General features: G+C 37.7%; 1 protein-coding gene across 1 annotated transcript in view; it reads left to right on the forward strand.

The window, feature by feature from the left end:
- Ns2 (nucleostemin 2) overlaps positions 1–21,407 on the forward strand; it is a 119,589-nt gene extending 98,182 nt beyond the window's left edge. The window contains exons 15-16 of the mRNA XM_090374563.1: positions 8,808–8,906; positions 21,255–21,407. Coding sequence (XP_090230689.1) covers positions 8,808–8,906; positions 21,255–21,407 — 252 coding nt within the window. The remainder of the gene's footprint in view (positions 1–8,807; positions 8,907–21,254) is intronic.
- Positions 21,408–22,125: the final 718 nt, after the last annotated feature.

Consider the following 22,125-nt stretch of genomic DNA (forward strand, 5'->3'; position numbering starts at 1 on the left):
TAGACCAGTGCTTAGAAGAAATGACTCTTGCACTAGATGATGATTGTCCATATCGTACAATGATATTCAGGTGGTATAGAGAATTCCAAAGGGGAAATTTCACTTTGGAGGATTCTGAGAGGCCGGGAAGGCCACGAACGTCAGTTACGGAGGAAAACGTTACTGCTGTGAGGAAAATGCTTGACAAAAACAGGCGAGTGACCTACCAACAGATAGAGGACAATTTGGGCCTAAATGCACCAGCAATTCGTTTGATTCTGCAAGATCATTTGCACGTGATGAAACTTTGTTCTCTCTGGGTGCCGCACCAACTGACTGAAGAGCAGATGACACGACGTGTGACTTGGTGCCGGGAGATGTTAAAAAAGTTTGATAAGGGACAATCTCGGTAGGTGAACAACATCGTGACAGGTGACGAGACTTGGCTGTACTATTACGATCTGCCGACCAAGGCTCAAAACAAAGTTTGGGTCTTTGATGATGACGACACACCCGTAATTGTCAGAAAATCCCGATCTGTAAAGAAGAAAATGATAGCTGTATTTTTCAAATCGAGTGGAATTGTGGAACGTGTCGTTTTGGACACACAGAAGACAGTCACAGCTAAGTGGTATACTGAACAATGCCTGCCTAAAGTCATTGGATCTATGAAGAACCTGCGGCCAAAGTCAAGAATGGACACCTGGTACCTCCATCACGATAATGCTCCAGCTAACCGCGCCAAAGCCTGCACCGAATATTTGACCACGACAGGACTGAAACTTCTCGGGCACCCTCCCTACAGTCCAGACCTTGCTCCCTGCGACTTTGCACTGTTCCCGCATGTGAAAATGAAGCTAAAAGGGAGGCGGTTTTCCAGTGATGAGGACCTTCTACGGGCTTGGGACAACGAGTGTGCTTTACTCCCTAGTGAAACTTGGCAGAACTGGTTTAAAGATTGGTTTCGGAGGATGGAGAGGTGTATTGAATGTAGAGGAAATTACTTTGAAAAAATTAAATAAACAAAGCTGTATTGCAAAACTTTCCTAGTACCCTTTGTAATGCTCAATACGTTCTACTTTGATATCAATATTTGTAAAAGAATAAGAGAAGTTTACCTCAATATGATACATAGAACACTTCTGTATGATACTCTCCAGAAGTTAAAACAAAAACAATTAAAAAATCGAAAATCTTACGTTACAGTAAAAAATTAAAAATCAATTGAACACAACTAAAAATCAATTTAACGCAATTAAAAATTAAGTAAAAAATTAATTTAATGAAAAAATTGCAAAATGAGTTTCCTTTCTGAAGCTGACAACGCTTTTCAACCATATGTCATGATCACAGGAACAAAAATTACTGAATAGGGGTGAGCATGAAACTTAAATAGGGATTACTTGTCTCCGCACATGTGCAAAAGACCACGAATCGGAGATTAGATATGGCCAACGAACATTAACAGAATTCTCATGTAATTTAATATCGATGGTTTCTGCAATTAATAGTCTCGTATAATTACATTGGACACTAAGTATTTTGGCCTCGTTAAATAAAAAAGTATGTTTTTCGTTAACAGCATGAAAGGCTAATTTTGACGCTGCTGAACAAGAAGCACGAACAGAAGTTGTGTGTTGATTAACACAAAAATTCAGAGGTAACTGTGTAGAACCTTGATAAGACAAGCCGCAATCACCACAAGAAATGTTGTATATCAGGTCATTTATTTGTGTTGCGAACGAGGAAAGGACTGAGCGATTGTTCAGTATACAGGAACTCCCTGACTTACATAATACTTGACTTACAGAAATTGGACTTTACGTAAGTTTTTGCTGGCCGGTGCAAACTTAAAAAAATTGTGGAAACATATTTTACATCGCGTAGGAATAAATGGAGGTATCGTGAAAATATAATGTGAACCCAATAACACATTGTTTTTTTTTTTTTCTAATTCATTCCAAGTCTTTGGAAGTTGAAACTTTTGCTATATTATTATGCTATTTATCTCTCTAAAAGGTCATATTTATAATGTAAATTGCACTACCCTTTCATCGTTATCATATGTTACCGTTATAAGAATCAATTTTGAATGCCTTTATGATATTTTTCTAAAGCACGTTTCTGGAGGTCACGACCATGAAACAATAAAAACATTTTGCACTTTCCGGTTTCATTAAAAAGGCCTCCAGAGTCAGGAACTCGATAATTCATTTTTAATGCCACTAAACACTGACTCAAGACTGCACATATAACTTTATTTACAATAAAATAAAATAAAATATACTATAAAAATATAAAAGTATATTTAAAAACTGCAATTAAAATAAAAATGTATGTTACAATAATAAAATCACTAAAAAGATTAAAATCACTTAAAACCCCTATACAAGAGCTTTCGGCAGCAACAGCTGCCTTCATCAGCTGAAATGGTTACAGGCTATCCAACAATATATATCTATACCTAATTCTATCCCAGCAGGTCTGCGATGCCACTATTTTCAAACTCTTCCATAGCCAAATTGGAATATTATGTATCAGTAGGTCCACGGAGTGGTCATGGGTTCGCCCATTAGTGCGGATATAGCCAATTTGGCTTTGGAAGAGTTTGAAAATAGGATGTTGATGAGCACTCCTCCACCCCCTAGGGCACGGGTGTGGAAGAGATATGTCGATGACACTTTTACGATAATACAGAAGGGTCAGGATAATGAAGTGCTCAGTTGGTTGAATGATGGTTCGGCCCATATTCAGTTTACCATGGAGGTAGAGGTGGAGGGGGGCCCTGCCTTTCCTTGATGTGTATGTGTACAGGAAAAGCCGATGCCTGAGAACTAAGGTTTTTAGAAAACCTATGTGTCGCGGTCAGTACACGCACTTTAAATCATCTCAGGCCATTCCACAAGAAGAGTGTGGTCAAGGCTTTGATGGGAAGGGTGGAGTCACATTGTTCCTCCTGGTGCATTTGACATCCTCTGGTGGCCAAGTATCCTCAGAAGACTCCACCTGACAAATGTACCAAAAAATCTATATCTATGTATAAACACATATCTTGATAACAGACATGTAGTAGTTCGCACACAGTTCCAAGAAATAAAATGCCCAGTTACAAAAGGTTGCCCACAGGGTTCAGTACTAGGTCCATTCTTTTGGATCTGTGTGTTTGATGAATTCCTGACAAAAGATTTAGGCCCTACAGACAGGGTTGCCTTTGCTGACGACCTTGTCTTATTGGTAAAAGGTAACACCAGAAGGGTGGTAGAAGAAAGAGCAAACGTGGCACTCAAACAACTGCAGGAATTGGCACTAACCCACATGCTCAAAATTTCGGCAGAAAAAACTAAGTGTATCCTACTGAAAGGAAATCTAAATATAAGATGACCACCAGTGATAAAAATAGGTAATACCTCAATTCACATGGTCAAAGAATTGAAATACTTAGGCATAATTCTAGACTCCCAATTAATATTCTATCCACACATGTCGTACTTGGCCAAAAAAGTCCAAAACTATGCCGGAATGATTGCCAGAACCAGCTGAGCCTATTGGGGTCTCAAGCGCAGAACCCTGGCACTCATTTACAGAGTTTTTACCTGTAATCTCCTGTGGTGCTGGTGTATGGTTTCATCGCACAGCCATAGTTAGAAACAGAGCAAAATTAAATAGCATTCAAAGAACAATCTTATTAACAATAACTAGAGCATGCTGTACAGTTAGTATCCCGGCCCTGCAAGTTTTGTCCTGTACCCTATCACTGCGCTTTGAAATTGCAAAAAAAGGTTATATTATAGACTTAAAAAAGGAATCCCCATGGGTTTCCTAGGCATAATCCCAAACCTTGCTAATGATATCAAGGCAGAGAAACAACAAATTGCCACACGACTACATCAGGCCGACCAGGCTAGCCGGGTGGGTAAAGTGCCTGCCTAGCAACCCAAAGGTCGTGGGTTCGAATCCCGCCTCGGGCTTGGATCAAAGTACTGCAAAAACCTTGGGAGGTGCATTATGGCCACAGAAGCCAATGCGCCAACAATTACAAAAAAAAAAAAAAAAAAGACTAAATCAGATGTGGCAAACTGAATGGGAGCAAGAGACCAAAGATGCTACTACCAAAAGGTTTTTCCACAGGTGGCTATGGTTAGCCCAAAACCACCTAAGTATATGCTCCAGGACTTTATACCACATTTCTATTGACAGGTCATGGATCCCTTAAAGCTAGATTGCACTCTTTGGGACTGGCTGAGACCCCCCACTGTACCTGTGGCAAAAGTGAGGATTGGGCACACGTTCTATATGACTGTGTAATCTATGAAAATCAATGTAGACAGTTAATCACAGAAATTGGACCCCTTCCTAGGGGCCAAGAACACCAATTCATCATGGAGGAGGTCTTTTACAAAGCCTTTACCAAGTATGCCCAAACCATTTTTGAAATCCATCGAACTTGCAGAGACAGGCTCTTCAACCAGTCCCTGTAGCAAATCAATAGACCAAATATATAACCAGCCCATTTCCCTCCCCATGCCCAGTGAATGACAAAATCTCTACATGACTGAACATACCTGAATTGACTCAAAAATTACCGGGACTTTACCAGAGTTGACGCCCTGCCCCTGGGGACTCCTTTGGCTCATTGCCAGTGGACCATAGAGGTAGGAATATAACCAAATATGACTTGTTGGGAATAAAGGCAGGCTGGTACTGCCCTCATCATGGCATACGTCCAACCAAAACAGACTGAGTTCCCAAACATGACAACACTCATGGAAAGGACTTTAAAGAGAGACTGGCATAGACAGGGTTACCTGTCAGATGGAAAAAACTAGTAAGCTGCAGGTTTCTGAAGTATGCTAGTAGAGAACTGGAGTGAATGTAAAGGCAAGAGTATGAAAGAAAATGCTAAGAAGGGTGAATGAATGATAATTTATGCCTCTGGGTGTGTGAGGGATGAATGTGTGAGAAGGGGTGAGTGCTGAAAGAGTAAATGTGGTGGAAATTGAGTGAAATTAGCGAATGACTGTGGAGTCTGAGTGAAATGGGCTGTGTGAATGTAAGGGTGTAAAAGTGTGTGCCTGGATGAGTGAATGAATGCAAGAAATAGTGTGTTGAATGTATAAATGTCGAAAGCAGAATGTGAAAGTATGACAGGAAATTTGTTTAAAAGGAAAAAAAAAAAATTAGCATTAGTATAATTGTTATATAAATGTGTTTTTCTTTTTTTTTTTTTATTATTATTTGTATGTCATTTAAATTGTGCGAGTTTTCTTTAAATTATTTGCTTGTTTAAATTGTTGCGTTGTCTTTAAAGCAATGGTTAAACAAGCATTAAATTATTCAAAAGCAGTAATTGGGCAGGTGGGATTGACAGCTTGGTGTCAGTTTTTCTTGTTAAATAAGTCACCTCTCCCTGGGTGTGAATGAGAATGATGGATGAATGGAAAAAGAAGAAAAAAGAAAGTATAAAAAAGTTGTAAAATGTAAAAACTATAAAATGTTGCCTTGAAATGTAGATTAAAAAACTCTAAAATATAAAGAAAAGAAAGAAAGAAAGAAAAGAAAACTATAAAATGTAAAAAAAAAAAAAAAAAATTGTGTGTGAGCAAATGATATAAATTGCATGTTCTATTCCAGCCTCTCAACCAGATGGATGGATGGCCATGAGAACCTTATGGACCACAAGGTCATCCATGCTCCATGATATTGGCTGTTCCTAGCTGGCTTGCTGTGGAATGCTGTCCCAGGTGGGATACAACCACCAGCACAGCTCAGCTGCTGCCATTAAGCATTCCTAGCCATGCTTTCTTGTGTGGTCCTTTGCCTCCACTCCCCGGGCGGGAGGTTACCTCTGGTCTCCTCCTCCCCTCGCCACCCCTCTTTTTGCTCTGGTGGGGCAGGCCAGGCCTGCTCCACTGATTTGGGTGTCATCTTCTCTATGCACCCCAGATCTCTGTCTTTCCCCCCAGCCTTCAGTTTCCCTTCTAACTTACGACTACTAGAGTTCGAATCATTGTTAAATCGCTTGAGTCCTACACCCAAAACTTAATGACATCAAATCGCATAACTAGCACTCCTTTTGGCTGACCCCTATCTATAGCAGGTTTTTTTTTTAGGGTCCTAGCCACTGAAATCTCAGGAAATTAGGTGGCAGGACCTGCCAGAGTAAATCATAATACTTGTGTACCTGGTCTGCCACCAAGGGGTGGAGTATGGGCAACGTTGGGTCCCATTAGGGGCCTAGCGGCCAAATGACCAGAGGAACAACGGTACACGACACTACACATATACAAGATCCATACACTTTTAAACCTCTGGCATTGACAGTGTTCTGTTTCATACCCACAATGTATACTACGTGGAGATGGGGGAATCCCCTGGTGCCGTTTGACACTAAACACACTGTACACTCTGTTCCTCCTCTAAGGAGAGGGATGATATGATTAGATGAGTTACGGCTGACCTCAAGATGTGTGGCTATCCCCAAGGCGTTATTGAGTGTTGTTTAAAAGACATGAGTAGGGGTCATAGGGATAATTTTTTTTATGCCTAGGGGCCACTGCATACATTCCCTACTATCCAGGTATTTCAGAACCCATTGCACTTATTTTACACTTGTGTTAGATACGCAGTCTCCTGGTTGGAGACTTAACATAGTGGTATCCAGGGTTAAAGATTTTATTGATACCGGTGACACCAGCGGGGTCATATACGAGATTGAATGTCCGGAGTGTGGGGAGTGTTTGTGGGTGAAACAAAGCATAGATTACACGATTGTCTAGGTGAACATGATAGAGCCATCAAGACGGCGGATTACGGGAGCTCAGCCGTAGCCGAACATGCTTGGGAAATGGGGCAGGGTGTATTTCAGCCAAAGGAGTGTTGGTTGTCAAAAGGGCTAGGGGGTTTCTGGAACCAGAAGTGGCTAGAGAGCTTACAAATATGTTCATCCAGACATATAGCATTAATAGGGATAAGGGTTACTACATTCATCCGCTTTTCGAGTCTCTCATTTTAGGGAGGGATGAGCAGTTTAGAATGGTTGTTACCAAGCTGTTGCTGCCGAAAGCTCTTGTATGGTGGTTTTAAGTGATTTTAATCTTTTTAATGATTTTATTATTGTAACATACATTTTTTTATTTTACTTTATTTTAATTGCAGTTTTTGAATATACTTTTATATTTTTATAGAATATTTTATTTTATTGTAAATAAAGTTATATATGCAGTCTTGAGTCAGTGTTTAGTGGCATTAAAAATGAACTTTCTGGTTTATTGGGCTTTTCTGTTAGTGCATCTGATTATAAACGGATAGTAAACTCAATCTTATTGCATTTGCGATAATACCGATAACTGCAATTGTGTGGGTTTTTACATTATAGTATTATGGTGAAATGAGTTCCCTTTCACTGAAATCTTCAATCATATAAAAACATAGATAAATTTTCAGAATCTTCTCTTCATTCCTATTTATATATTACAGTGATGAAGGGAAAGCGACCAATGAAAAGTGCAAGTGATGGTAGTGCCAGGAAACGAAACAAAATTGAATTAGAAATGAAGGTGAAAATGATTAAGAAGTACGAAGCAGGACAAAGTTTTTCATCTATTGCAAGGGAATTAGGTCTTGCTGCTTCAACAGTGAATACTATTTTAAAGGACAGTGCACATATAAAAGAACATGTCAAAAGATCAGCACACTTACGATCACAAAACAGCGTTCAGGTGCTATATCAAAGATGGAATAGCTGTTAATAATATGGATGGAAAATCAGATTCAGAAGCGAGTGCCCCTGAGTCTAATGACCATTCAAACAAAGGCAACAAGTATTTATAAAGATATTGAGTATAAGTACGGCGAACCCCAACCCAAGTTTGTGGCAAACAATGGGTGGTTTAATAGGTTCAAGCACCGTGCTGGTTTCCACAAGGTTAAAGTATTCGGTTAAGTTGCCAGTGCCGATTCTGCAGCTGCAGAGAAATTTTGTGATGTGTTGGAAAAAATTATTGATGAAGGTGGCTATTCAGTGCAGTAACAAAGCACAGGAAGACTGGAAGCTCATTATGAGTGACCAGAGGGTACTTGGAAAAGTAGTACAACACTCTAATTAGACATCCCTGCAAAACATCAAAACTTCCACAGCCACAGTTTTCATGGGAGAGTGGCAGTGCAAAAGCCAAACATCAGCCACAATCAGTGGTCTCACTGTGCATGGTGCAGCATTTATCACACCACGGAATTTCTAAAGTACTCTTCAGCTGAGGCTGCAGTTAGCTAATTTCAAGCAGAGGTAGTAGGCCTCCCCTGAGTGATTTGGGTTTTTCATCCTGCAACACCACAAATTATTCTATGAATACATACTTCTACAGACAAATATACACTACATGTGCATATGAGTGACAAGCTTGGATGCCATTAAAATAAAATTTAAAAAAAAAATGTGTTATTTAATTTTCAATATATGGTGGTATTGGTTTGAATAATATCTACTGATGGAAATTTCTGAAACTGATAACGAAAAGTGGTTGCTTTCATTTAAATCAGGGGGTGAAGTTGAGAATTTAAGAAACCATTTGCGGAAGAGTCAAGTTAGATACCAGAACATATTGTTTAATATTTGTATTTTTATTTTTTTTTTTATTTATTAATATCAGCTAGCTCTCATTACATTTTTTTCAAATGACTGCAAGCAGAGAAGTCTTTTATCATAATTATATAGACTTCATTTTATCATACCTTTCAATGATCATATTAAATGATTGTTTCTGTTTTTTAGGAAAGTTTATCATATATATTATATTAGACTATAAATCACATTTAATATTTCATTACAGACTTCCAGTGGAACATTTACTGTGACTAAAATGAATGACAGTTTCAGGAAAAAGCATCTTTCTGAGAAAATTGAAGAACAAAAAATGTCATCTAAACAGGTAATTACATAGCTATTCTGATATTTATTTAAAATTCTTGAATTATCATGAGGCAACTCCAGCTATGGGGCATCTATTTAAGAGAAAAACCATTTATTGGTCATTGCATTTGCTTAGCTGCCAACTCACCAGATTTATGATGGAGAATTCCTTGTTGCTTGATTTGACCCATTCTTTGTCTCACTACCGTAACCTAGTTGGTAGAGTTTTTTCTTAACTTTACAAAACCTCCATTTTTCTCCATCTTTCTTTATGGAAAAATATAGTAAAACTATGCTAAAATTGGAATTAAAAAAAAAAAAAATTTGCAAATTTCTGCTTATTAATGTTGACCAATTGGCAGTCAGTATGCTAGTCTACATTGCAAAAAAAAAAAAGTGAGATAATAGCATTTTTCTCTGTGATGTGCAATCATTTCATTGTACATGTATGGCGCAATGCTAATTAACAGTAATTAACAGTAATGCTAATTAACGTGCCTTTCAGTAAGATGCCAAAGAAATATGATATAAAATTTCAGAGAACATATGCACAAGATTTTCCCTGTAATGTAAAAGCTGAAAAAGATAATGTGTTCACCTTTTGTACCATATGTAGATATGATTTTTCAATTTAAAATGGTGGAAAATGCAGTTCTACCAGACATTTGCAAACAAATAAGCATAAATACAACATGTAGTGCATAGAAGCAGTGCAAAAATATATGTAGCATTTCGTAGTGACAATATCATATGTGTACAATATTTATTGGCATCTTTTGTCATAGAACATAATTTTGCTCAGGTTTGTGCAGATCATGTAAGTCACATTGTTCAGAATTGTTTTCTAATAGTGAAATAGCAAAAAAATATGGTTGTGGAAGAACAAAAACAACAGGCATTGTTAGTGAAATTGCGCAGATAGGGCAAGAGCTATGTACCATTGTGGTGACTTTTAATAATAAATAGATCAAATTGAAAGCAACTTGTTCTCAGTCCGGGCGCCTCCGTAGCCAGGTGGGAAGGAGCAGCAGTGCGTAGCACACGCTTTTTGATTAGACCGGGGTTCAAGCCCGTCACCACCAAATTTTTTTTTTTTTTTTTAGCATTAGTAGAGGCATTTGATGCAAGAAAGCAAGCTTATGCAGCATCAGCCAAAAAAAAAAAAAAAAACCACTTCCACTTCACCCCTCTGTTCGTTCGAAATACCTGTCCAGCTCAGCCTTAAACTGATTTAGGCTATCAACTTCCACGACAAGGGATGGAAGTCTGTTCCACCAACCAACCACCCGCTGGCTAAAGGCAAATTTCTGCACGTCTATCCTACATCTGTCTTTCCTCAATTTGAATTTATGCCCTCTCAGGTGATTATTCTGAGCGAGAGGAAGAATCCCATCAGCATTGAGCATGCTCAAACCATTCAAGGCTTTATACACCTCTATCAGTTCACCTCGCTGGTGCCTAGTCTCCAGACACTGTAATTTGCAAAACTTAAGCCTTTCTTCGTAAGAGCACCCCTTTGTTCCATTCACTAATCTTGTTGCCCTTCTCTGTACTCATTCCAGCAGCTCTACATCCTTCTTGAAATGAGGCCTCCAGACCTGTATACAGGGATAAGGAATAATCACCTCCTTATCCCTGCTAGAAAAATTCCTATATATCATTGACAATACACCATGAGCTACTCTTGCAGCCCGTCTGCACTGCTCAGAGAACTTCATATCTGCCTGCACAACCACCCCCAAAATACGAAGGATGCGGGGAAAGGTCAGGGAATGACCACCACATATTCCTGGAGCAATATGGCCTTAGTTGCTAATGCTCCTAAAAACCAAATAACAAACAAACAAACAGTTCTCAGTCCCAGGTAAGGCTTGGGAAAAATATTCTGTTTTTTCCACTAAAGGAAGAAGAGTGAGTTTAAAGAATAGCACCATACCGGGCTCCCGATCATTTTTTTTCCAGTATTGATACAAAAATACCGATTTTTCAGTACTAATTTAAAAAATAATTATCATGATTTATTCACATAAATGTTATACAATCGACAACAATAAATCATTAATACTGCTGAATTTGCAAATGAGGGATTGTTATACATAGTACAAATGCAACGGAAACCTGAAAATATTATGAAACTGTAAAATGTAAAATCTTACAAATATATTTCTTTAGTTAAGTATAGTGTGTGTGGAAGTAAAGCACTTAAGGAATAACGAAAACATCGTTACAGAAATATTTCCATTAGTGGCAGTAGACCTGGTAGTGCAATTAAGGAATGTGGTGAACAATGGTATGGCAGGTGCGGAAGGGTTAAAATTAAAAGCTTCTGAACAATAGTTTAATCCCTCTATTACACCGCTACTTGAGAGCATTTCAGTGCATTTTGGGAAAGGGTGTTGGTATGGAGCAGTTCAAAAATATTGTGAGTATGTGAGGTAAAAGATGAAAGTGTTTTGTTGTTTGGGAAAAATATTCTGTTTTTTCCACCAAAGGAAGAAGAGTGAGTTTAAAGAATAGCACCATGATTGGGTCAGATTTAAATTACTTTTTTTTTCTCCCAAGCTTATGTGCAAATCCCAGAGGGGTTTGCACATAAGCTTGGGAGAAAAAAAAAGTAGTACAAGGGGCAATTGTAACTTGCAATCAATTCAATAAATAAATAAATGAGAAGGAAATAAATAAGGTACTCGCACCAAAGAGGGGGTTTGTGGTTGTTGTTCAGAGGGGTTGCAGACTTCCAGTGGTAGTTCTTGGTTCAGTTCTGATCCTGTTCTGGGAGTGTCCAGCTGTATAGTGAAGGGTTCTGCCGAGCATGTTCCTGTGCTAGAAGTTAATCTGGATGTTGAATAACAAGCCAGTCAGATAGTGCCCTAATTTCTACTACTGCTGCTATTGTAATTTCCTTCAGTATTAACAGAGAACTGTTCTTGAAATCCCGAAATAAGACAGTACTAGAAGAGCTATACAGCAGAGATGCAGAGTTCAACTAAGCAGGCACAGAGAGAGAGAAAGAGAAGATCACCGCACTCCATGGAAGGAACCCGCACAAAGGAATCCCACCGTGAAAGAGAAAGAAAGTAAGTCCTCTGAACTGTGTTGTTTTGGAAATGGTACTTAGATAAAGTGGGAGATTATTTTAGAGTAAAGTTGAAGAAATAAGGAAATGTTTAGTATTGAGTTGGTTTGTTGGTTGAAGTTGTAAAGAAAATTGATATTGCTAAATTAAAAGAGATTACATGGAATTGTTAGCATTAAGTTAGCGACTTATGGATTGCTGTTGTGAAGAGAATTGATATTGGTGATTAACAGAAATATGAGAAAGTGATTAAGATTCAGTTAGTTTAGTGTTTGAAGCTGCAGAGAGAGTTGAGATTGTTAATTGAGAGAAATTTTATGGAAATGATAGCATGTATTAACAGATTAAATGAGAAAAATGAATAGATTAAATATAAATGAACACCAATTATGTATTGTAAGTAGATTTGTATGATAATGACTTTTGTTTTATATTTGTGTCATTGTTCTTGAGAAACTGACAGCTCACATATAATATATATATACGATATATAATATATATACTCATGTGTGTGGGGGGAATATCCCTCAACTCCCGGAAATTCTAATTTTTTTAATGCAGTCAGGTAGCTTATGGGGAGCTGCTGTACGAATATCATAACAATGGCCACTGACGGCGGTACTAAGGTACAAGGAAATAAAAATTAATAAATAAATAACCCCCCCCCCCACAACTTAGTTTTGGTTTCCTCACTAAGCTGAACTGTCAGTCCCTTTCTTTCGTTAAAAGAAAGAAGGCATGTGGGATTCCATAAAAAGTCAAAAAGGATATAGTGCCATAAAAAAGTCAAAAAGGAAATATTTTTTATTTTTGATACAAAGGAAATAAGATTTTTTGAAGATGAGGGAATGGGGGGGGGTTAAACTGCAACTCGTCTATGACTATCTCAGTACAAAGCACCAACCAACACAGAACCCAAAAGAACGTTTTCTGCTGCTAATTAAATATGTATCAAAATTAGATCCAGTTTAAACGATAACATTATTGAATTTCTTTAAGAGCTCACTTTATTCAGACAGGTAGTGTGGATACTTATTTTTTTGTTTTTAGAATAACTTTATGTTTAATAATTTTTGCTACAATATTTATTATTGTAATAAATGTTTGATTTAAAACATGAATTCAAGTAATTACTTGTTTTTTCCTTACTTTATTGCACCTAAGTTTCATTAAAATTTATTGCGAAAAATGTTTTTCTTTTTTTGGAATACCGGTATTAATACCAGTATCCTGGTTTCATCAATTAAAAATACCGAAATACCGGTATTAAGATTTTGACCGGTATTGTGAGCCCTAGTGCCAGCATTTTAAGGTGATTCTACAAGGTACAACACAATATTGGGCATTTTCTTTTCAACAACCTGAAAGCATGTGGGATTTCTTCAAAAAAACAATCTGACTTTTAGTGCTGATAATGCACCTATTATAGAAGGCCTAAAAAGTGAAGTATCAAGGATATTAAAAAAGAGGAGATTGAGCACTTGGTGATAATAAGCTGTCTTTGTCACCTTGTTAGTTTGTGTGCTGAAAAGGAAGTTGCATGCCTTCATGTGAAAGTGGATGAATATTTGTTGGACATATACTACTATCTAGATCATCATCATCGTCAGCCATTTTCAATCCACTGCAGGATGAAGGCCTCTCCAGCAACTTTCCAGTTCCTTCTGTTTTGAGCACTGGCCATCCATTTACTACACACAAACTCATGAATTTCATCTATCCATCTCCGCCTTTGTCTTCCAGGTTTTCTTCTAGCTCCTCTTGGGTACCATTCTGTTATTTTTTTAGTCCATCTGTCATCATGTCTTCGAGCTATGTGTCCTGCCCAAGACCATTTTAGTTCTTTAGTTTTGATAAGAATGTCCTTTACTTGAGTTTGCTGCCTAATCCATGTGTTTCTCTTCTTATCTAACAGTCTGATTCCCAATATAATTCGTTCCATTCTTCGCTGTGTAGTTCTCAGCTTCTCTTCCATTCTTTTGGTGAGTGCCCAAGTTTCACTTCCATAAGTCATGGGGCACCTCCGTAGCCAGGTGGGAAGGAGCAGCAGTGTGTAGCACACGCTTCTTGATTAGACCGGGGTTCGAGCCCGTCACCACCAAATACGGAGGATGCGGAAAGGTCAGGGAATGACCACCGCATATCTCGGAGCAATATGGCCTTAGTTGCTAATGCTCCTAAAAAAAAAACCAAACCAATCTTTCCATAAGTCATGATGGGGAGTATACATTGGTTCATTATTTTACGTTCCAGACAAACTGGGATATTGCTCTTCAGTATGTGACTATATTTCCTGAATGCTATCCATCCAAAATTTATTCTTCTCTTGACTTCCAGCCATTTATCATTATTACAGCTAATAACTTGTCCCAGATAAGTATATGACTCCACCTTTTCAATTACTGCTCCTTCAATCATTATTTCCCTTTCTGTGGCATACTTGTTCATCATTACTTTTGTTTTAGCCATATTCATCTTTAGTCCAAAATCCTTACTAACTGTGCATAACTGATTAAGATTTTCCTCTAATTCTTTGGGATCGTGGATTATGACGATAATGTCATCTGCAAATCGTAAATGGTTTAGGTACTCTCCGTTCACATTGACTCTTTTCTGCGACCAGTCTAATCTTCTGAAAGCTTCCTCAAGGGCAGCGATAAACAGCTTCAGAGATATTGTGTCTCCTTGTTGAACTCCTTTCTCGATTTTAAATTTCCTACTGTCTTTGTCTAGTCTAATTAAAGGAGGTAGCACTCTCATATATTTTCTTCAAAATCATAATATATGGGGTATCTATGCCTTGTCTTTCCAGTGCCCGAAACATTGCCTTATGCTGTATGGAGTCAAATGCCTTTTCATAGTCCACAAATGCCAGGCATAATGGTGTTTTATATTCATTTGCTTTCTCCATTAGCTGTGATATTACGTAAAGGTGATCCATAGTCGAGAATCCTGTCCTAAAGCCAGCTTGCTCTTTCGGTTGATTCTCATCAAGTATTCTTTCTAATCTGTTAGTAATGACCCTTGTGAACAACTTGTAGTTGTGGGATAACAAGCTAATTGGTCTATAATTTCCAATTTCTGATTTATCTCCTTTTTTATGCAGCAAAACTATGATTGCATTATTCCACTGCTTAGGCTTTACACCTTTTCTAATGCACTTTGTGAAGTGCCTTGCCAGTTTTTGTGTTATGTCTCTTCCTTCCAAATTTAACTACTCTACAGTAACTTCATCTTCCCCGGGGCTTTCTGATTCTTCATTTTCTTCAATGCATGTTCCGATATTCATCAGAAAGAATATCGGGTATGTTGTATGTGTTGCTACTTTGCAATCCATCTTCCCCACTGCTGGCATCATTCCCTCCCTCCTTGTATAATTCTCTATAGTAGTCTTCTGCTATTTGAATCATGCCCTCTCTGCTGTTTATAAGTACACCATTGCTATTCTTCAGTTTCAGTATCATTTTCTTTCTGTTTGTTTGTTTCTTATTTCGTTTTTAGGAGCATTAGGAACTAAGGCCATATTGCTCCGGGGATATGCGGTGGTCATTCCCTGACCTTTCTGCATCCTCCGTATTTGGTGGTGACGGGCTCGAACCCCGGTCTAATCAAGAAGCGTGAGCTACGCACTGCTGCTCCTTCCCACCTGGCTACGGAGGCGCCTTTGTCTTTCTGTATTACTGCTCATGGCTGCTGATTTAAATCCTTTGTTTTCCCTTAATGCTTGTTCTACTTTTCTTGTGTTAAATCTTCTTATGTCCTCTCTGAGTCTCTTTCTAATGGCTTTGTATAATTCAGAATAATAAATTTTCTCCCCGTCAGTGTTTTTCTTGCTCTTCATTTGTCGTCTTCGGTTCATCTTGACAAGTGTTTCTTGACTAATTTTTTTCTTCTTTGGATTTCTTTTTCCCTATAGGTTTCTTGGGCTTTATCACTTTCAGAAAGTTGTAATATTCCTCGTCGATATCTTGGTCCTGAGCAGTCTGCAGAAGCTCAAACTTGTTCTTAAGTTCCAGTACATTCTGCTTTTTCTCCTCTTCTGTTATCTCAAAGATCTTTGTATTATTTACTCGAGTCAGTTTTTTCCTTTCTTTTCCTACATCTATATCAAGTGTACATCTTACCATTCTGTGATCACTTCCAACATTTACCTTATTCAGGATGGTAACATCATTCACAATATATCTTCTGTTAGTGAGGATGAAGTTGATTTCATTAGTTGTTAATCCATTTGGACTCTTCCATGTCCACTTTCTGCTCACCCTTTTCTTGAAAAAAGTATTCATCACTGACGATCCTTGAGATTCTGCAAATTCCACAAGTCTTTCATCTCTTTCATTATTCTTTCACCAATTCAAAATTTCCTATAGTTCCTCTTTCTGCGCTGTTTTGCCTTTTTCCAACCTTAGCATTGAAGTCCCCCATAATAATAGTGTAGTGGGTTTTCTGCTCATCTAGAAGACTCTAAATTTCGGTGTACATTTCTTCAACCTCTTCATCATCATGGCTCGATGTTGGTGCATAAATCATTATAACCTTTAGCTTGTACCTCTTAGAAATCTTGAGTATTAGTCTTGACACCCTTGGTGATGTACTTTTGAATTCCAAAATGTTGTTTTTAAAATCTTTATGGACCAGAAACCCAACTCCACCTTCACTCCTTTCACTGTTTCCATTGGTGTACAGCAGATTTCCACTTGATAACCTTATAAGTGATTCATTTCTTCTTCTTGTTTCAGCCAAACCGATGATATTCAAATTCACATTTTCTAATTCCTTTTCCAGCTCTGATATCCTGTCTTCACCGATGAGTGATCTTACGTTATAACGCTATCTAGATCTAGATCTTACGCTATCTAGAATGAAGTGCTAAAAGGAAAGATCGTAGCCAGGTGTGCAGGAGCAACAGTGCGTAGCACATGCTTCTTGATTAGACCGGGGTTCCAGTCCATGACCACCAAATACGGAGGATGTAGAAAGGTCAGGGAATGACCACCGCATATCCCCGGAACAATATGACCTTAGTTGCTAATGCTCCTAAAAACCAAATAACAAACAAACAAAAGGAAAGATAGATTTAAATCAATTAAACTGATGCATGCCACAGAAGTAAAAATGATTTTGGAGCATGTGTGTGCATGTTGGCTGTCTTTGATTAAATGTGTAACTGGACTGGTTGAAGAGTGGCAATCTTTGATAAGTCTATATCTAAAGAAGAGATTAGAAGTAGTGAAAAAGCCATATAAGCACTTTTCAGAATTACTAAGCTGAAAAATACAAATGATTACTAGTTAGTGAGTGCCATTAACTCATATTCAAATCCAGTTCACAATCCAGAAAAAGTTTTTAAAGGAGACAAATTAATGACCTTCCCAAGAAAAAGAACTTCTGAATTGGAAACCTCTGGTGAAAGCAATCCTAGACAGGCTAAGCAAGCTGATAATTCTAGGCTTGTTTCTTCGCTCCTGCAGAAAGTCTGTGTTTCTCTCTTCTGGCTTGAATTAAGCAATTTGCTTTTGTCTTTACAGCGTTATATCAATATATGTAAATCTGAAGGTAGTTTGTGTGCTCTTAGAGGCGCCTCCGTAGCCAGGTGGGAAGGAGCAGCAGTGCATAGCACACGCTTCTTGATTAGACCAGGGTTCGAGCCTGTCATCACCAAATACGGAGGATGCGGAAAGGTTAGGGAATGACCACCGCATATCCCGGAGCAATATGGCCTTAGTTGCTAATGCTCCTAAAAAAAAAAAAAAAAAAAAAACCAAAACCAAAACCAAATGTGCTCTTAGATATGTTAAAGAATGTTATATGCAAATTTATTATACCAGCCGTTTTTAAATCCTTCATTTCCATTTTGGAATTTGATTACCATAGCAGACTAACTGGAAGGATAATTCTGACATAGTCACAGGCATTTCTACTGCCAAGGTCGTGGACAGTCTAAAACAAGAGAAAATGCTGTTATTTTGTTCAGTGAGGAAGAACTTTATTGCTACATGCAACTAGATGGTGCACAAGTTTCCACTGATGTTCCTATAAATATATGTTTTTATATTCCAAATTATGAAGCTGTGGGTGCCTCTGTAGCCAGGTGGGCGGGAGCAGCAGTGCATAGCACACGCTTCTTGATTAGACCAGAGTTCGAGCTCGTGACCACCCAATACGGAGGATGCGGAAAGGTCAGGGAATGACCACTGCATATCCTCAGAGCAATATGGCCTTTGTTGCCAATGCTCCTAAAAACAAAGTAACAAATAACAAAATGAAGCTGTGTATGACTAAGCACATAGAGACAGTATCACTAGAGCATGTTTAAAAATTTTAAATTTGGCTCAAGGGTGATTTGCCAACCAAGGGAGTATAGTTACTGAGAATGCCTCCACATTCTCAGTCAATTCACATTCACCTAGAAATAAACTTATAGCTAGTAAGAGTGTAAAGCAGCAGTTATAGCTTTCATTTTTAGGATAGACTATCTTCAAGGAATAAAATTGAGAGAACTATAAATTCATGAATTGAATAACAAGAATTAGGTTGTTGTTGTTTTGGTTTTTAGGAGCATTAGCAACTAAGGCCATATTGCTCCGGAATGTGCGGTGGTCATTCCTTGACCTTTCCACATCCTCTTTATTTGATGGTGACGGGCTCGAACCCCGGTCTAATCAAGAAGCGTGTGCTACGCACTGCTGCTCCTTCCCACCTGGCTACGGAGGCTCCTCAAGAATTAGGAACTTAAAAGGTAATACGTCTTAACTAATTAATACAGCGGCATAATATAATTTTTGCACTTTTAGTGTCTGGTGCCATATACAGGGTGTTTCAGTTAAACGTTTCAGAACTTCTAAGAGGGGTAGGGTACATCCTGACAACTCGAAATCATATAGCAATGTGGGGTCGGAAATGCTTTCCTGAAGCGGTGTTGTACACAGAAGCACCATAAAGAAAAGAAACCGTAAGTGAGAAATCGTTTTAATAATACATGAAAAGAAGCAAAAGGTACATGGATTAAAGTAAGTGTTCGAAGTTTCTTCCACGGGCTACAATGCACGCCTCACATCTCCGACGCATGGACATCCGAACATTCTGGAATACTCCAGGCAGCGTGTCCAGACACAGCAACCGGAGGATTATGCACCTCGTATTGCTTTCGCACAGTGGTACCTTGGAAAATGTGCTACAAATCCCCTTTTTCCTGCTGAAGTGTTGTTTTCCGATGAGGCATCCTTCACAAGGGAAGGAATTTTCAACACGCATAACGACCATATCTGGGCGGTCGAGAACCCGCATGCAATACGACGTCGTGCAGCACAGATTCGATTTTCGGTCAATGTATGGGCCGGTATTATGGGAGATCACCTCATCGGACCTTACCTGTTACCGTGTCGTCTAACCGGACCTATCTACTTGATCTTTCTACAGCAAGTATTGCCACAACTTTTGAGAGATGAACAGATTTCTGCATCGACGCAACAGACAATGTGGTTCCAACACGATGGAGCCCCTGCCCATTATAGCGGAGATGTTCGTAACTACCTGGATGTCACATTTGGTCAACAGTGGATCGGACGTGGTGGTCCCGTGCGTTGGCCTGCTCAGTCACCCGACCTATCATGTCTTGATTTTTATTTCTGGGGTCATATGAAATCGCTAGTTTATGACAACCCTGTTGACAATGCTGAGGAGCTGGTTGCAAGAATCGCAGTAGCTGCCGAAGAAATTCGAAATTCGCCTGGAGTATTCCAGAATGTTCGGATGTCCATGCGTCGGAGATGTGAGGCGTGCATTGTAGCCCGTGGAAGAAACTTTGAACACTTACTTTAATCCATGTACCTTTTGCTTCTTTTCATGTATTATTAAAACGATTTCTCACTTACGGTCTCTTTTCTTTATGGTGCTTCTGTGTACAACACCGCTTCAGGAAAGCATTTCCGACCCCACATTGCTATATGATTTCGAGTTGTCAGGATGTACCCTACCCCTCTTAGAAGTTCTGAAACGTTTAACTGAAACACCCTGTATAACAATGATAATAAAAAGATTATTTTAATAATATATATTAATTTTAAAAAATTGCATTTAAAGGTTAAAATTGCAGATACCCAAAGGGAAACACCATCAGGAGCATTGCTATTGAAACTGCTTCCTATGGTGGTTTTAAGTTATCATTAAACACCTTGTTGCTTCCAATGGGAAATTTTTTCTGCAAGGAAAAATTTTCCATTGGAAGCAAAACCTCACATAAATAACCTCTATTAGGGGATGGGGAGGATAGTGTCAGACATCAACTTGTACTGGAAATGAATTAATTTTAATTTTGCTGTATTGGTATATAAAGTTTCAACAGTTTTGACTGAGTAGTTACATGTATTAATATTAATGAATAGGAAAATTTAAAGTGGCTATATATTATTATCAGCTGCTTAATGTAGTTAGGTCTAGAGAACCAAAAATGATCATATTAACAGATTTACTGCGATTAAGCTGAGAACAGAAACAAAGGGAGCTATTCCTATATTCAAAAACTTTAAAAATAAAGGTATATGAGGTCTGTTAAAAAAAAAAAAATCTGGATTATGCTTGTTGTTGTAAGTTGAGACAACAGAATGTACTGCAATAAATAATAACATACATATTTAAACATGTCTTATCGTCTCCTCCATGCAGTTAATTGTTCACTTGCTTATGGTAGTCTGTTGTCAGCTGATTATAAAGATGTGTTTTCACATCTTGTTGTATCTGAGAATGTTGGAATACTCTGTTTGTGTTAATTTTGCTTTAAGATTTGGAAAACCACAGGTGAAACATTTTATCTTCTTAAATAGCATATGGAGACTGTGGTGGGCTTTACATATGTTTTCAACTGACACCATAATTTCAAAGAGGATAGAGAGCTTTTCGAAAGTATCAGTGAAAGTATTCATGAAATTGCCAAAAAAATATTCATTATTCACAGATCAAATACTGAACATACAAACATGTTTCAAACCATGACTGTATACCTGCTAGCGTTTTTCACATGCACTGTGTAGAAATGAACACTACCTGGCCAGTTGCTTTAAGAGAAAATGAAGGAAATGTAATAACTAAATACAAATGCACTGTGTTTATGATTTCTTTGCTCCCTCAGTTAAATAACATTATGGTATTATTTTTATTATCTTAATGTTCAGCATGTTTTATTTTTATAGGCTACTGTTCTAAATTAACAATTTCTGTTCTTCTGATCTAAAGTAACACAGAACAAATACAGCTTGATGCACTCATATTTATTATTATTTTTTTTTTTTTCAGAAACGAAGGCTACAACAAGCACAGAAGATAAAAAAGATAGGAGTTCATTTTTATGAAAAGGCCAACGTGAAAAATCGGAATAGGAATAAAAGAAAAATTGATTGTGATTTAGCTTTTCGAGGTCATTCAAAAAAATTAAAAAGGAAACCATAATCATCCTAAATTAAGTGAAGTAGTTCTAAATGCTCTTTTACAGTTTGATGTAAAGGATTTAAATAAATGCTACTGTACATATGTATGTAAGGATTTTAGAATATTAAGTGCTTAATGATTACATAAACATGAATATGTAAACTATTACTTCTAGTCAGTTGTACTACTTCCAAATGCAGACTGTTCCCTCTTAGTAGAAGGCCCTTTCCACATGGCAGGTGGCTTCCATATACAAACAATAAGCGAATCTTTGTATTTCAGTGGGGAATATGTCCTGAATACCTATTAAATAATTTTTAAAAAATTATCTTATATTTTGAATTTTTGGACATAGTACAGTTCTTAATTTTTTAGAAACCACTCAAAGAAAGTTTTCAGGAAAGAATTTACAATTTTTTGTTTAGTTTCAGCTAAACTATGGATTTAGAATTTTACAACTTTGTTTGACAATTTCATTACACATTTCATTATGATATAATATCTCTAATAGTTTAAAATGCATATTATGCTACTCATATAAGATCTGCTACATACTACTTGCATACAGATAATCTTCATACAAATGTATGGCCCTTTATTTGAATATCATCCTTTCATATTGTGTATAAAAACATTCTTTTATAAATCAAATCATACATAATGAATTGTACTTATGCATAAGGCCTAGTGGGTTGTTGTGTGTTTAAATATGGTCCCTTCTCCCAACACTGTACAAAGA

Source organism: Mastigoproctus giganteus, chromosome 5 (assembly GCF_048544385.1).
Source record: "Mastigoproctus giganteus isolate SK-2022 chromosome 5, ASM4854438v1, whole genome shotgun sequence".
In the NCBI taxonomy this organism is placed as follows: Eukaryota; Metazoa; Arthropoda; class Arachnida; order Uropygi; family Thelyphonidae; genus Mastigoproctus; species Mastigoproctus giganteus.